We start from the raw sequence: 12,946 nt of genomic DNA, 5'->3' as shown, positions 1-12,946 counted from the left end.
AAGTTTAATTGGATCCAACTAAGCTTTTTTGTTAAACGAACCACCAACAAGCTGATCTCGATTCCAAAACACCAATTTGATCTGTTTTCAAAACCACTTCGTTGTCAAATTCAGAACAGCCGGGAAACCCCCTGAAGGTGCGCTGGGTGGTTCGGGCAGAAAGTGTATAAAGTATTACGTGGGCTGAAACAAATCTTGAGATTTTAATAAGAAGGAGGTCAATATTCAATCAAACAGAAGAAGAATTTGCAAGTGATTACCAGGATGTCCATCAAGATATACAACGTTCAGCACAATGGGACTGTACACACTCCATTGCTCATTGTTCATGGGGAGTCCAAGGTATCTGGGTCCGGGGTACTAACAGTGAGCCATCAAGGGAATGCATTTCCTCCATTACATTACGAAGTGAACCAAGGGTTCTTCAAGGCTATAGTCCATTTGGAACCTGGTGAAAATCCATTGACATTTACCCATTCTCAAGGACAAGTTGTTGGTGGGTTCCCTCAATATGACCAAACCAATAAAAATAAGCCTTATAGTGTCGGTTTTACAATCAATTATGTCCCATTATTACAAAATAGACCTGTTCATCTTTGTGTTCTTTTAGCTAAAGATTCACCAGCTACTTTTGACTCAACACCCCAAAAAAAATCTCAAGAAGGGAATGGTTTAGATATCGCTATAAAGAAATTAAGAGTTGGTGCTAGATTAATGCAAGCTTTTACAAATGAACAAATGCTTAGAGCTGGATTTGGAAATCGTACTTTTAATTTTGCAGAAGAATATACTAAAGATACTCAATTTTTACAAGAACAAGATAATCAAAGATTTAGAAGTACAATTAAAATCCATGTTATTCGTTCTAAGAAAACTTTAAAAGAATTAAGAGATCCAAATTTGGCACAACAAAATTCAAAAGGTAATAACACTGGTGGATTATTTGGTATTGCAATGGATGAATTAAGAAATTATGGTGGTCCTTTCACTGATTCAAATAAACCAGTTCAAGCCGCTGTTATGTACCTTGATGCTACTTATGATCAAAAATTAAATATGATTTTAACTCATGCTGCTCTTGGTGGTGGTGATGATAGAATAAGATTAGCAATTTTTGGCTCTCATGGGTTATATTCATGGCCTGCTTATTTTGAACATATCTGTCCTGCATTTTTGGATACCTCTCCAAGAACTAATGATGTTGCTAATGATGCTAATGAATGTGGATCTTATTGGGAATGTTTGGCAATAACATTGGGTGCTTTTATGCATGAAATTGGACATTTATTAGGTTGTCCTCATCAACGTAATGGTGTTATGTTGAGAGATTATGTTACATTAAATAGATCATTCCTAACAAGAGAATCATATTCAACAAGAACTAAGAAAAATGGTCTTGTACCAATCTTACCAAAAGATGAATGTACATGGCATAGATTAGATTTATTAAGATTTTTACATCATCGTTCATTTACATTACCAAGTGATTTCTTAGATCCAACTTTTGCTAAGAATAGTCCTGTATCTGGTAAGGCATCAGTTTTACCTGTTGGTAATAAAGCTGCATTATTAAAATCTGCCACTGGTATTTATGCAATTGAAATTTTCCCAGGTGATTTAGCTGAAGGTTTTATTGAATTTTTACCAAAATCTATTGGAGGTCAAGGAGCTCAAAAGGAAATATATGTTACAGTTGATGAAATTAAATCTAGATTACCAAGAGATAAACAAAATGGTAAAATTTCTTTACATATCCAAACAGTTGATGGTAATCAAACAGATGCTAATGATTTTGAAAAATTAGTTTCTGATAGTTCAAATTTCATTCAATCAGATTTTGGTTTAGGTAGAGGTCAATTAACTGCAATCAAATCAAATATTGTTGGTAAAAATTCACCACCAGGTCAACCTATCATTTTCGATCCAACAAGAGTTGTTTCTGTTAGAATTTATCATGGTGGTGCTATTGATGGTATTCAAATTATTACAAGTTCAGGTGGTGCATCACCTCAACCACCATCATATCAACAATCTTCAACATCAGCTCCACCTTTACCAAATAGAGAATATAAAAATAAATTAGGTTCATTAATCTCTGGTTTCAAAAATCAAACACTTGGATCACCACAAAATCAACAACCAATCCAACAATATAGTGGAAGAACTTCAAGTGTATTATTTGGTAAACAAACTGGTAATTATACAGATTTCAATCTATCGCCAGGTGAATATATTGCTCATTTAAGAGTTAGAAGTGGATTATGGGTTGATGCTATCCAAATTGTTACAAATACAGGTAGAGTAAGTCCTTATTGTGGTAATACAAATGGTGGTGGTGAAGGTGTATTAGAAGCACCTGAAGGTTATGAAATTATTGGATTATTTGGTGCTGTTGGAAATTGGGTTGATTCTCTTGGGGTTTTATATACTACAAAATTACAATAATTTGGATCGTTAAAGATGATTATCCTGTTATTATTCGATAATATATAAATATATCAATTACATGTGTTTTTTATGATTATAGTAATATGTAGTTACGTTAAATTTCATAGCCATTATATAAAAAATCATTATATATAAACATCATAATATCAGCTCATTTCTTAAAATATATTGTATCTTGATATATTATATCTTGAAATAAAATTCATTCATTAAAATTAATTACCATCATGATTATTACCATTATTTGTTAATTTTGATAATTTTTCAGTTAATTTTTCCAATTCAAATGCACTTCTTTTACTTAAATTTGGATTACCTCTTGCCTTATTCAATTGTTCCAATGGATTATTTGAACCAATTCTTATAGTATTTGGATTTGACGAGGATGATGATGATGATCCTGGTAAGTTATTAACATTTGGTACTGATCCTGTACTATAATTTGGTTTCAGATTTGGTGGTAAAGTTGGTACAACTGAATATTTACGTTCTTTAAAAGCAACATCAACTTCTTGAACTTTTTTCTGATGTAATTGATCTTTTGGAACTTTATAAAACCAATCTTTTGTTTCATCATATTCAAACAGTGACCATTCAACTCCATAAGGTTTTGGTTCTAATAAATAAACACAATGTAATGGAACATCTAAATTTGTTATATGATCTCTATTTAAATTCATAAAATAACCTAATAATACTCTTGCAACAACTCTATGGGTTATTAATAAGACATGATCTGTAGTTCTTTCAACTTCATTAATGATTGGTCTCATTCTATTGATAACATCTAAATAAGATTCACCACCAATACCTGGATATCTATATCTTAATTTATCTTTAACTCTTGAATTGAATTCCTCAGGATATTTTTGTTGAATTTCAGCATAAGTTAAACCTTCACAAATACCTGCACTCAATTCATTCAACATTCTAATTTCTTTTACATAATATTCATCATCTGGGAAATGTTTTGCAGTTTGGATAGCTCTTTGTAACATACTTGTCCAAACAAGAAAATTTGGATCTGTGGGTATATTATGAATTTCACCTTTTGATTCTAATTCAATATATTTTTCATTTTGAGATTTACGGAAAACATTTCTTTCATGTTCAATAAATTTTGATAATGCATTTGCAAATTTTTGACCTCTTGGAGTTAAGTTTGAATCTCCACCAATTCTACCATTAACATTATCTTCACTTTCACCATGTCTTGTGATCCAAATTTGTCTTTCTTTCAAATTGAAATTTAATAAATAATAAATCGTTTGAGATGCTAAGAAACCTTGAATATTATAAGCAACAACTTTTTTACCGACATCAATCATTTTAATATATTGTAAACCTTCTTCATCTTCAATAGTTTGATAAGCTTTTTCATAATTTGCTAACCTTCCAGTGAAATCTTTTAATGCTAAATCTTGATCCATATCTTTATAATCAGGACCACTTAATTTTAATCTTATATTTTTTTGAACAATTTCTTTATCAGAACAAATACTTTCTAAATATAAAATTTTAATTTGTTTATCTCTTTCTTGAACTCTTTTCATAATTTTTTGTCTTCTTTGCTTTGTACTATTAGTTGCATCAAAGATTCCTACAGAACCAGAACCTTCCAAAACATAATCTAATAATTGATCTAAAGTATCAATTGCCCATTTTTCTCTAATGTTTTTATATTTGGGATTTTCAGGATTGAAAAAACTAGCATCATGTTGTTCATGATGTTCAGCACCGCTATTTTCATTATGATTGTGTTCTTGCTCATCAGGTAAAGGACCATTACAAGGACCATAATGGTTTCCATCTTTTCTTCTTGTATTACCAACATTGAAAACACGACATTCATGTTGTAACCAATTCAAATAACGAGTCAATTTATTTGTGATGTAAGATTTACCTCTAGCAGGTAGACCAACCATAACAATAACCAATTTTGAACCACTTTCAGTTGGACCAGCTTGACCAGTTGGGGAAGTTTTAGATTTTGTGACACCAGGAACATCAATGGCGGTTGCTCTTCTTTTATTTGATTTGATTGGAGGAACACTTAATACTCTATCAATTGAAGGTCTTAACTCGGGTGAATTCTCAGAAGATGCAGATTCAGAATTAATGTTTGAATAATTTGGAGATGTACTTGAAGAACCAACTGGGGTATCAGTCAAGGGTCTTTTGTTGAAATCCGACACTGTTCTGAAAGGATTCACTGATGTTTCCTTCACTTCGTCTGGAACATGTTTAACAGGTTGTTGGAAAACATCTTCTTTCAAATGGGGAGCATTTGATGGTTGTTTTGGTGGTGTAGCTTCATCTTCTGAACTTGAAGCAATGGCATTGTCACTATAATAATAAGATTGCTTTGGTTCTCCCGGTGGATGTAGATGGGAATCACTCATTGATGATGTGACAAATGGGAATTTCCTGGACTAACAACAGCTATGAAACCAAAATGTCAATTGATTCAAATACCAACAACAAAATTTAACTAATATTTAAAATTATCTGTAAAGAAACTAAAAACAAAACATTTGTTGTGTAATTTAAAAGTTTAAAGGATTCCATCGGTGTGTGGATGTGTGTGGAACGGTTTTTCCGATAGTACTCTAATTATAATCAGGAGATGCGTTTCGGAAAAACTTCAATTGTACTTATAATTTTATACCAGAATATTCACATTTATTAATTATTTCATCTCTATCCAAGAAGTCTGAGTGTGAGTTCCACAGTGGCAAATGTACCAGCACTACATGGGATAGCTCTCACAAGAGCAGGCCCAATACCTCTCCAGAACCCCAATGCACCTTGTGAAATCCAAATTTGCTTTGCTGCATCTAATGAATTTTTAAATTTTGCATTACCACCAAATCCATCACTTTGAACTCTACTCTTGATCACATCTAATGGATATGAAGATAACCACAGGGCATCTCCTGCTAATGCACCGTATAATAATAATTCTGGTGTAGAGATATCTGCTCTTTTGATTCCATTTCTTGAATTTAATGCATTTTGAATTAAAAATTCATATGTTAAGAACCAAACACCATATGCTTGAGCTTCTCTAATTAAAGTTACATTAAACCCTCTAAATATACCTTTAAGGCCATGAGTTTGATAAATCTTGGAAAGAACATCTCTTGGACCTTTATATATCTGTTTAGCTCCGGATGGTTGAGTTTGTAATATAATTCTTAATTGTTCAACAGGTGCTGTGATTGGAGTATTAACAATACCTGCAAATGCACCAGCTAAATAAAATTGTTTTAAAGTTAATTCTTTTTGACCTGGTTCACCAAATTTTTTCAATAATTGACGTCTTGCCTCATGGAACGCATAAAATTGTACAGAAACACAAGCACCAACTCCGATTAATGGAGCTAATGTACCTTTATAAAAAGCTTTTGGTCCTTCATTCTTTAAAGTTGAAGTGAATGCAGTTATTGGAGAATCAAATTGACCAGTTTGTAATCTAACTTTAACAAGATCAAATGGTTGACCTATAAGAACTTGGACAGCACCACCTGTGAAACCTGCAGTCTAATTGTAGTTATCATTGTTAATATCTAGAATTTCGCTTTTTCACGGTAGAATGAAACTATTTCAAATAATATCCAACTTTATTCAAAAAAACATCCAAGTTCACGCAATACTCACTATATCTTTGGCTTTTCTTGACCAGCTATTATCAACGTGTTCAGACATGACCTTGACCTTCTGATCAAGCTCATATTTGTAACAATAACATGTCACAATACCACTTTCTTATCACTTTTTCAATCTCGAGAAGTTGTAAATCTCGTTATATCACGAGTTTTTCAGCCATCGCTATCCAACGATAAATACCATTTGACTTCCTATTTGGGAAGTCTACCGGCTCATCGCCCATTTTGTGTCTCTTTTCGGAAATTTCTAAACAAAATTAGCGAAAAGTTGAAATCAAAACATCAAAACACGAAAAATCAGTTTAACCTTGTAATTTTTGACACTTTGTTTGATCTTTCAAGTTCTTAATAAAAGGGAAACCGGTCTATTCATTATCATCACTCTTTTCCTTCACTCTGATACCCAACAAAGAACTGAAAAGGAATCATGTCTTTTTTCCAGAGTTTGTATGTATTACTGATCTGTTTATTTGTGTCTTGTTTATAAAGCTTTGATCATATACTAACATTTCTTTTGGTCTTAGACACTTGAATAATGGTCATACTATAAAAACAACAAGAGGTTTCAAGAGAAATCAGCAAGTTAATGGTTCTCCAGATGGATCATCTCCCGTTCTGCCTTTATTTAATACCCCGAATTCAAATGGCAATGGTGTCAATAATAATAATATAAATGGAGCTCAACAACAACAATTTCAACAATTCCCATATCCACAACCTTCCTTAAAACCACAATGGAATAACTCTACACCAAGTATTAACGGTCAAAATACAAACAATAACAACAATAATAATAACAATAACTATAATCAAAATTATAATTCAGTTACAACACATAAAGATATTAAAACAATTGTGGAATCAACTTTAGGATCTGGAATAGCATTGGCTCAAGCTGTTAAATTACCAAAAGATGAAAACGTAAATGAATGGTTAGCTGTTCATGTTGTGGATTTCTATAATCAAATCAATATGCTATATGGTACCATAACGGAATTTTGCTCTCCAAAATCATGTCCAAGAATGACTGCAACAAGTGAATATGAATATTTATGGCAAGATTCCAATTTAACAAAACCAGTCTCTGTTAGTGCTCCAAAATATGTTGAATCTCTTATGTTATGGATTCAATCTTTATTAGATGATGAAAATATTTTCCCATCAATGGCTAATCAACCTTTCCCTCCACAATTCCAATCATTAGTTAAAACCATAATGAAGAGACTGTTCCGTATTTATGCTCATATTTATTGTCATCATTTCAATGAAGTTATAGAATTGGGACTTAACACGCTGTTAAATACAAGTTTTAAACATTTCTTGTTATTTTCAGATGAGTTCAATTTAATTGCAAATAAAGATTTCGGACCTTTACAAAATCTGGTGATAGAGATGTTGGTACATGACGATAACAAGGAACAAAATAAACAACAATTCAATGGATATACAAATGGGTTTTAAAGGGGAGATCAACGTTCATCTTAGGATAAATACACGCAAATTATGAACCAAAAAAAGCAAAATTGTAGTTTTCAAATAGTAGTATTTTAGTAAATTTTAGTATATGGTGTTCTGTTTCGCGATTCCGCTTATGTGTTGAAAATTCCATACGTTTGATATTTTTTTGTATGGTAAACAAAATACAACAACAAAATTTTTGATTTGATTGAAACTTTCAATTGAAACTGGTCATAGTTGGTTTTGAGGTTTTGTTGTTCAAAAGTGCTAGAAATCATGTCTTCTGGGAAAACATTTGGATATTTCCATCCATATTGTAACGCTGGTGGTGGTGGTGAACGTGTTCTTTGGCAAGCTGTTGAAGCTACATTAAACAATAATAGATCCAATAAAGTGGTGATATATACAGGGGATATTGATTCTTCAAGTGATGAGATTGTTTTCAATGTGAATAAAAGATTCAATATTGATTTATCAAAAGTTCAGAATAATAGATTAAAATTCATATTCTTGAATAATAGATCATTAGTTGATCCTAAAACTTGGCCAATTTTAACTTTATTAGGTCAAGCTATTGGTTCAATTATATTAGCTTATGAAGCTGCTACCAAATTCAAGCCTGATGTTTGGGTAGAAACTATGGGGTACCCTTTCACTTATCTATTAATTCATTATCTTTTAGGAGTTCCAATTTTAACTTATACACATTATCCAGTTATTTCAAAAGATATGTTGGGTAAATTAAATCCTTCATTCACTTCTATTTATGGATTAAAACAAATTATCAAGTATATCTATTGGCAAATATTTATGTTTATCTATACAATTGCAGGTTATTATGCTGATATTGCAACAACAAATTCTACTTGGACTTTTAATCATATTAAATCTATATGGTGGAAAAATAAAGATATAAGTATAATTTATCCACCTTGTTCAACTGAAAATTTTGTTAAATTAGATGATGGCTCAAGTTGGAATAGGGAAAATACCATAGTATCTGTTGCTCAATTTCGTCCTGAAAAGAGACATGGTTTAATATTACAAGAATATTCAATTTTTTTACAAACAATAACAAATTTATCAAAAGCTCCAAAATTAGTACTTATTGGATCTATAAGAGGTAAATCTGATGAAGATTATGTTAAAGATTTACAAAAACAAGCAAATGATTTGAAAATTCCAAAAAGTCATATTGAATTCATTCTTGATGCTAAATATGAAGTTATTCAACAATATTTACAAAAATCTTCATTTGGTTTAAATGCCATGTGGAATGAACATTTTGGTATTGCTGTTGTGGAATACGTTGCAAGTGGTCTTGTTCCATTGGTTCATGCAAGTGCTGGTCCATTATTAGATATTGTAGTACCTTGGGATTCAAAATTACAAAAACAATCTGATCATAATTCAATCAATAATAGAACTGGATTTTTCTTTAAAGATAAAACAGATCCAGATTTTAATAATTTAAATGATCAATCAAAATATCCTTCATTATCAGAAGTTTTCATTGAAGTTTCTTCTTTAACAAATGATGAAAAATTACAAATCACAAAAAGAGGTAAGGAATGTGTTTTAACAAAATTTTCTGATCAAACATTCGATTTAAAATGGATTGAAGCAATTGGAAAAATTGAAAAAATTCCTAAAACTTCACCAAAGTTGAATTTCTTAATTCTAGGAATTGTCTTCTTCGTGGGATTAATCGTTTCTATAGTCAAAGGTATAAAGAATTAATCAATACAACAGTCATGTCTTATATGTGCTACAATATGGTAATATCATACAATTCAAACTTCACAGTATTTAAGCTAATGTAAATTTAAATATGAATGCTGATAATATAATATACACTAAAAAAAATTGATACATGTTAATGTCATTCTTTTTAAAATAAATTAAAAAATGAATATAATGAGCAGATAAAATGAAAAAAAAACATATTTCTGCAGTTCTTTATGAAATTAAAACTTACACTTGATTAAAATATGGGGGAGTAAATGAGAACAGGAAGCAAGTAATAAAAAAATAATTTTTATAAAAAAACAATGAATCGTTGATAATGAATTGAAAACAAAAATGAAAACTTAAAACAAAAAAAAATCAAATTAATAATGACAACTTCTTTGATGATGACTTTTTTCCTTTTGAGTTTGATTCTCAACTATCTATGTTGATTTAACATTTGACCAAATCCTTCTTCTCCAGTATGAGTTTCCTTTTTAGTAGTCTTAGCTGTTTCTTCTGATAAACCACTACCGTCTGCTTCATATTCGTTTGGAGCTCTATTAGCTTGAGGATAAGAATCTAATGAGTTTCTAAATTTTGATGTTTGCTGTGGACTATTATTAGCATAATTATTCATTAAAGGTGTTGGTGCTTCAACATACATTGCTGGTGTTGATAAATAGTGTTCTTGAGGTAAGCTATAAAATTGTTGTGGATGAGGAGATAATTGCTGTTGTTGTTGAGGGTACTGGTTATTAATAACAGGTAGATTTGATTGAGTAGATGCAGGAACTTGAACAGGATAATGATTATCTTGGAATGGTGCGGTTGTTGGGTAAGGGGATAATTGTTGTTGAGGTTGTCCTTGAGGAGCATATTGTAATGAATAACGTTGTTGCTGGACTGGGGTTTGAGTTTGTTGACGTGAATCAGGTGGTAATGATTGTCTTTGTATTTGTTGAGGGGTTTGAGTTAAATCAGTTGTTGAGCCAATTGCCTTGTAAATAACACCATCAGGACCAATCATGGATTGAGGTATTGGAGTTGAAGACGTTTGAGGTAATGATTGATTATTATTAGGGGCAGATAATATAGTTGCAGTATCATTAGCTGACCCATGAGCTGAATTTGGTCTAACAACTCTTGAAGTATTTGTACTAACTCTTGATAATTGACTCTTTGCAGTATGATGCTTTGAAGCATAAACACCTCTACTAGTTGGACTTGATAAATTTTTCAAATTTTTGATATCATTATACCAATTTAACATTAAATCATAACTTTCAGCTCTGAAAATAAATTTATGTGAAGATAATTTACCGACTTTTTTCAAAACAAATTTATATTGATTAGTTTCTCTTTTGGAATGTTCTTCTAATTCGATATCATCTAATGGTAATGACATAACAGGTAATAAATCTTTTTTACGATCAGCTGTTTTAAATTCATGTAAAAATGTTGGAGTCAACACATAAAATCCTCTTGAATATGATTTTAAGAATTTTGATCTTCTTTCTAAAAATGAAGAACGAACTTCAAAAGTTAATGGATCATTAATTTTATCATATTGAATTGATTTGTAATCCCTCTTTGGTAAGTTTTCATCAATAAAATTTTTATCTTTAGCAACAAATTGATCCCATTCAAAAGATGGTTGTTTTGTTAAAAATCCATAATCAAGATTTGAAATTAATTTATCGAAAACATTTTGTGCTTGTTCACCAAATAATTTAGCATAAACAGTTAAAGCATTTTGAACTTCAATAACAACAACTTTTTCCAATTCTTTACCTGAACTTTGTAAATTAATAAATGCTTCATGTAAATAATTTTCTTCAACCAATTGACGTTTTAATTGTTTTTCTAGTGTAATTTTTGTTAAGTATGGATCATTCTTTGGTTGGACATTGTGAGCACTATATTTAGCTTCTTCAATAGATTTCAAAAAATGTTGTAAATCCATTTTAGTTTGGCCAACTTCTTTAGCAACATTGTTCTTGAAATCCGAACTTAGACCTTTAATTTCTTTAATTTTCACTAGTAACTCTCTTCTTAAATCATCTAATCTTGGAATAACATTTGTGTTTAATTCTTTGGAAGCTTTAGAAGCCAGATTTGCAGAGCTTGAATGGAAATTAATTAAAACATTTGGTAAATCATGAATTGAGCCATTGCCTACTGGAAGGAAAAAATTCTGGTGTATAGTATCTTCACCATGTTGAATAGGTTGATTCGTCTTTGAAGTGTCTTGGAATGCTGGGAAACTTACTGCATGAGATAGTCTAATTTGTTGACGAACAACTTCATCTTGGATACTAACAATCTCTGTCAAGTATTGTAATAATGAAGTTATGATACTTCTCCAAGCTGAAAATCTAAAAGCCAGGACTTCTGTTGGATTAGCTTTTGTTGGAACTTGAACAGCAAATGGAGTTCTTGGATCTGTACCTCCTCCTACTGCTGATTGTGTACTTATTCTTCTTGATTGTGAAGGTTGGTGGTGTATCTTTTGTTGATTTGGATTGGAATTGATAGCCGCTGAAGCAACAGAACCTGTACGGCCTACAGCAGACTGATAGTTAGCAGCTTGTTGGGCTTGATGGGATTGGGTTTGACTCTGGGCTTCAGCTTGGGGGACAGCTGAACCTGGGTTCAATACCTCAGCAATGGCACGGTTTCGACTATCAGAGCTTGTGAAGGACTTTGACTGTTGATAATTGTGAACATTATTTTCCAGGTTCTGCAACTGCTGAAGATTCTGCTGTTGTTGATGCTGGTAATACTGGTTCGAAATGTTCGACTCCATAGTACCGTTTCTTGACATTTGTTAAAGGTTCTTGTGTGAAGTTGTGCTGTTGGGGATTGTTCCTGAATTGGTGGTATGACTTTTGATGGGGGATAAAACAATAGAAGGTATAAATGATATTGGGAAATACAAAAGCTGAAAAGAATTGAAAGCAGCAAACAAGAGTAAACCAAAAAAAAATGTGCAAAACGACTTGATATATCTCACCGTTTGTGATCAGAAACAGAATGTTACAAAATTCCCTTTGAAACGTTTTGTTGTTAAAAGTCACGATTCCCAACTTCAAGAACGCTGGTTTCCCAAATTGAATTCCATTTTTTTTAAAATGCTGGTGATTTTTGGCTTTTTTCTCTCGCTTTTGGCATTTTGGTAAGAGCAGCACCAGAATCGGAATTATGTTAAACTTCCTTGGCCGAGCTCTCTGGAGCTTCTGTCTAACTTTTGTTGGAATCTAGGCAGTAGGCTGGACAGTGAAGCCTACGAGCTCTGTCTAGGCTCCAACTTCTATATACCTAAGACACCGCCAATGGGCGGAGCTCTTTCCAATACAAAGAGGTGTCTCTGCCTAATACTACATGTTTTTGAACAGAACAGGCCTTGCAGCTTGCCTAAAGGATTCCTTCTGGAAGGTTTTGCACATACGAAAGAACACCTTAAGGTCAAGAAAGGGCACATTTCAGATTCGCTTTTTGTACTCTGTTTCAAATATATATACTAGATTGGATTTAAATAATTCCTATACCTCAAAAACGTTACTCTCATCCAAAAAGATGCCCTAGCTAATACCTCATTGAGCATGATATAATATTTATATTTAAAGCTTGCCTGCAACAGC

The 12,946-nt window shown here is 31.9% G+C and overlaps 6 protein-coding genes across 6 annotated transcripts; 3 read left to right on the top strand and 3 right to left on the bottom strand.

Moving 5' to 3' along the window:
* Positions 1-264: 264 nt before the first annotated feature.
* Positions 265-2,445, top strand: BN7_3221 (putative metalloendopeptidase; the record flags this gene model as incomplete). The annotated part of the gene is made up of 1 exon (XM_011276168.1): positions 265-2,445. One exon carries the CDS (start codon positions 265-267, stop codon positions 2,443-2,445), a length of 2,181 nt encoding a protein of 726 aa, XP_011274470.1.
* A 218-nt stretch (positions 2,446-2,663) lies between these two features.
* PFK26 (6-phosphofructo-2-kinase) lies at positions 2,664-4,850 on the bottom strand (the record flags this gene model as incomplete). Its single annotated transcript, XM_011276167.1, has 1 exon — positions 2,664-4,850. The coding sequence occupies one exon, from the start codon at positions 4,848-4,850 to the stop codon at positions 2,664-2,666; it is 2,187 nt and encodes a 728-aa protein (XP_011274469.1).
* A 298-nt stretch (positions 4,851-5,148) lies between these two features.
* On the bottom strand, positions 5,149-6,340 carry BN7_3219 (Calcium-binding mitochondrial carrier protein; the record flags this gene model as incomplete). The annotated part of the gene is made up of 2 exons (XM_011276166.1): positions 5,149-5,984; positions 6,298-6,340. 2 exons carry the CDS (start codon positions 6,338-6,340, stop codon positions 5,149-5,151), a joined length of 879 nt encoding a protein of 292 aa, XP_011274468.1.
* Positions 6,341-6,543: 203 nt separating this feature from the next.
* On the top strand, positions 6,544-7,577 carry MOB1 (Mob1p; the record flags this gene model as incomplete). The annotated part of the gene is made up of 2 exons (XM_011276165.1): positions 6,544-6,563; positions 6,641-7,577. The coding sequence occupies 2 exons, from the start codon at positions 6,544-6,546 to the stop codon at positions 7,575-7,577; spliced, it is 957 nt and encodes a 318-aa protein (XP_011274467.1).
* Positions 7,578-7,850: 273 nt separating this feature from the next.
* On the top strand, positions 7,851-9,314 carry ALG11 (alpha-1,2-mannosyltransferase ALG11; the record flags this gene model as incomplete). The annotated part of the gene is made up of 1 exon (XM_011276164.1): positions 7,851-9,314. The coding sequence occupies one exon, from the start codon at positions 7,851-7,853 to the stop codon at positions 9,312-9,314; it is 1,464 nt and encodes a 487-aa protein (XP_011274466.1).
* A 427-nt stretch (positions 9,315-9,741) lies between these two features.
* On the bottom strand, positions 9,742-12,129 carry SLM1 (phosphatidylinositol 4,5-bisphosphate-binding protein; the record flags this gene model as incomplete). Its single annotated transcript, XM_011276163.1, has 1 exon — positions 9,742-12,129. One exon carries the CDS (start codon positions 12,127-12,129, stop codon positions 9,742-9,744), a length of 2,388 nt encoding a protein of 795 aa, XP_011274465.1.
* Between the last annotated feature and the right edge of the window lie 817 nt (positions 12,130-12,946).

The sequence above is a fragment of the Wickerhamomyces ciferrii genome, contig 00087 (genome assembly GCF_000313485.1).
Source record: "Wickerhamomyces ciferrii WGS project CAIF00000000 data, strain NRRL Y-1031 F-60-10, contig 00087, whole genome shotgun sequence".
NCBI classification, from domain to species: domain Eukaryota; kingdom Fungi; phylum Ascomycota; class Saccharomycetes; order Phaffomycetales; family Wickerhamomycetaceae; genus Hansenula; species Hansenula ciferrii.
The sequence above is the reverse complement of the archived record's forward strand: the minus strand, read 5'-3'. Positions and strand labels throughout refer to the sequence as shown.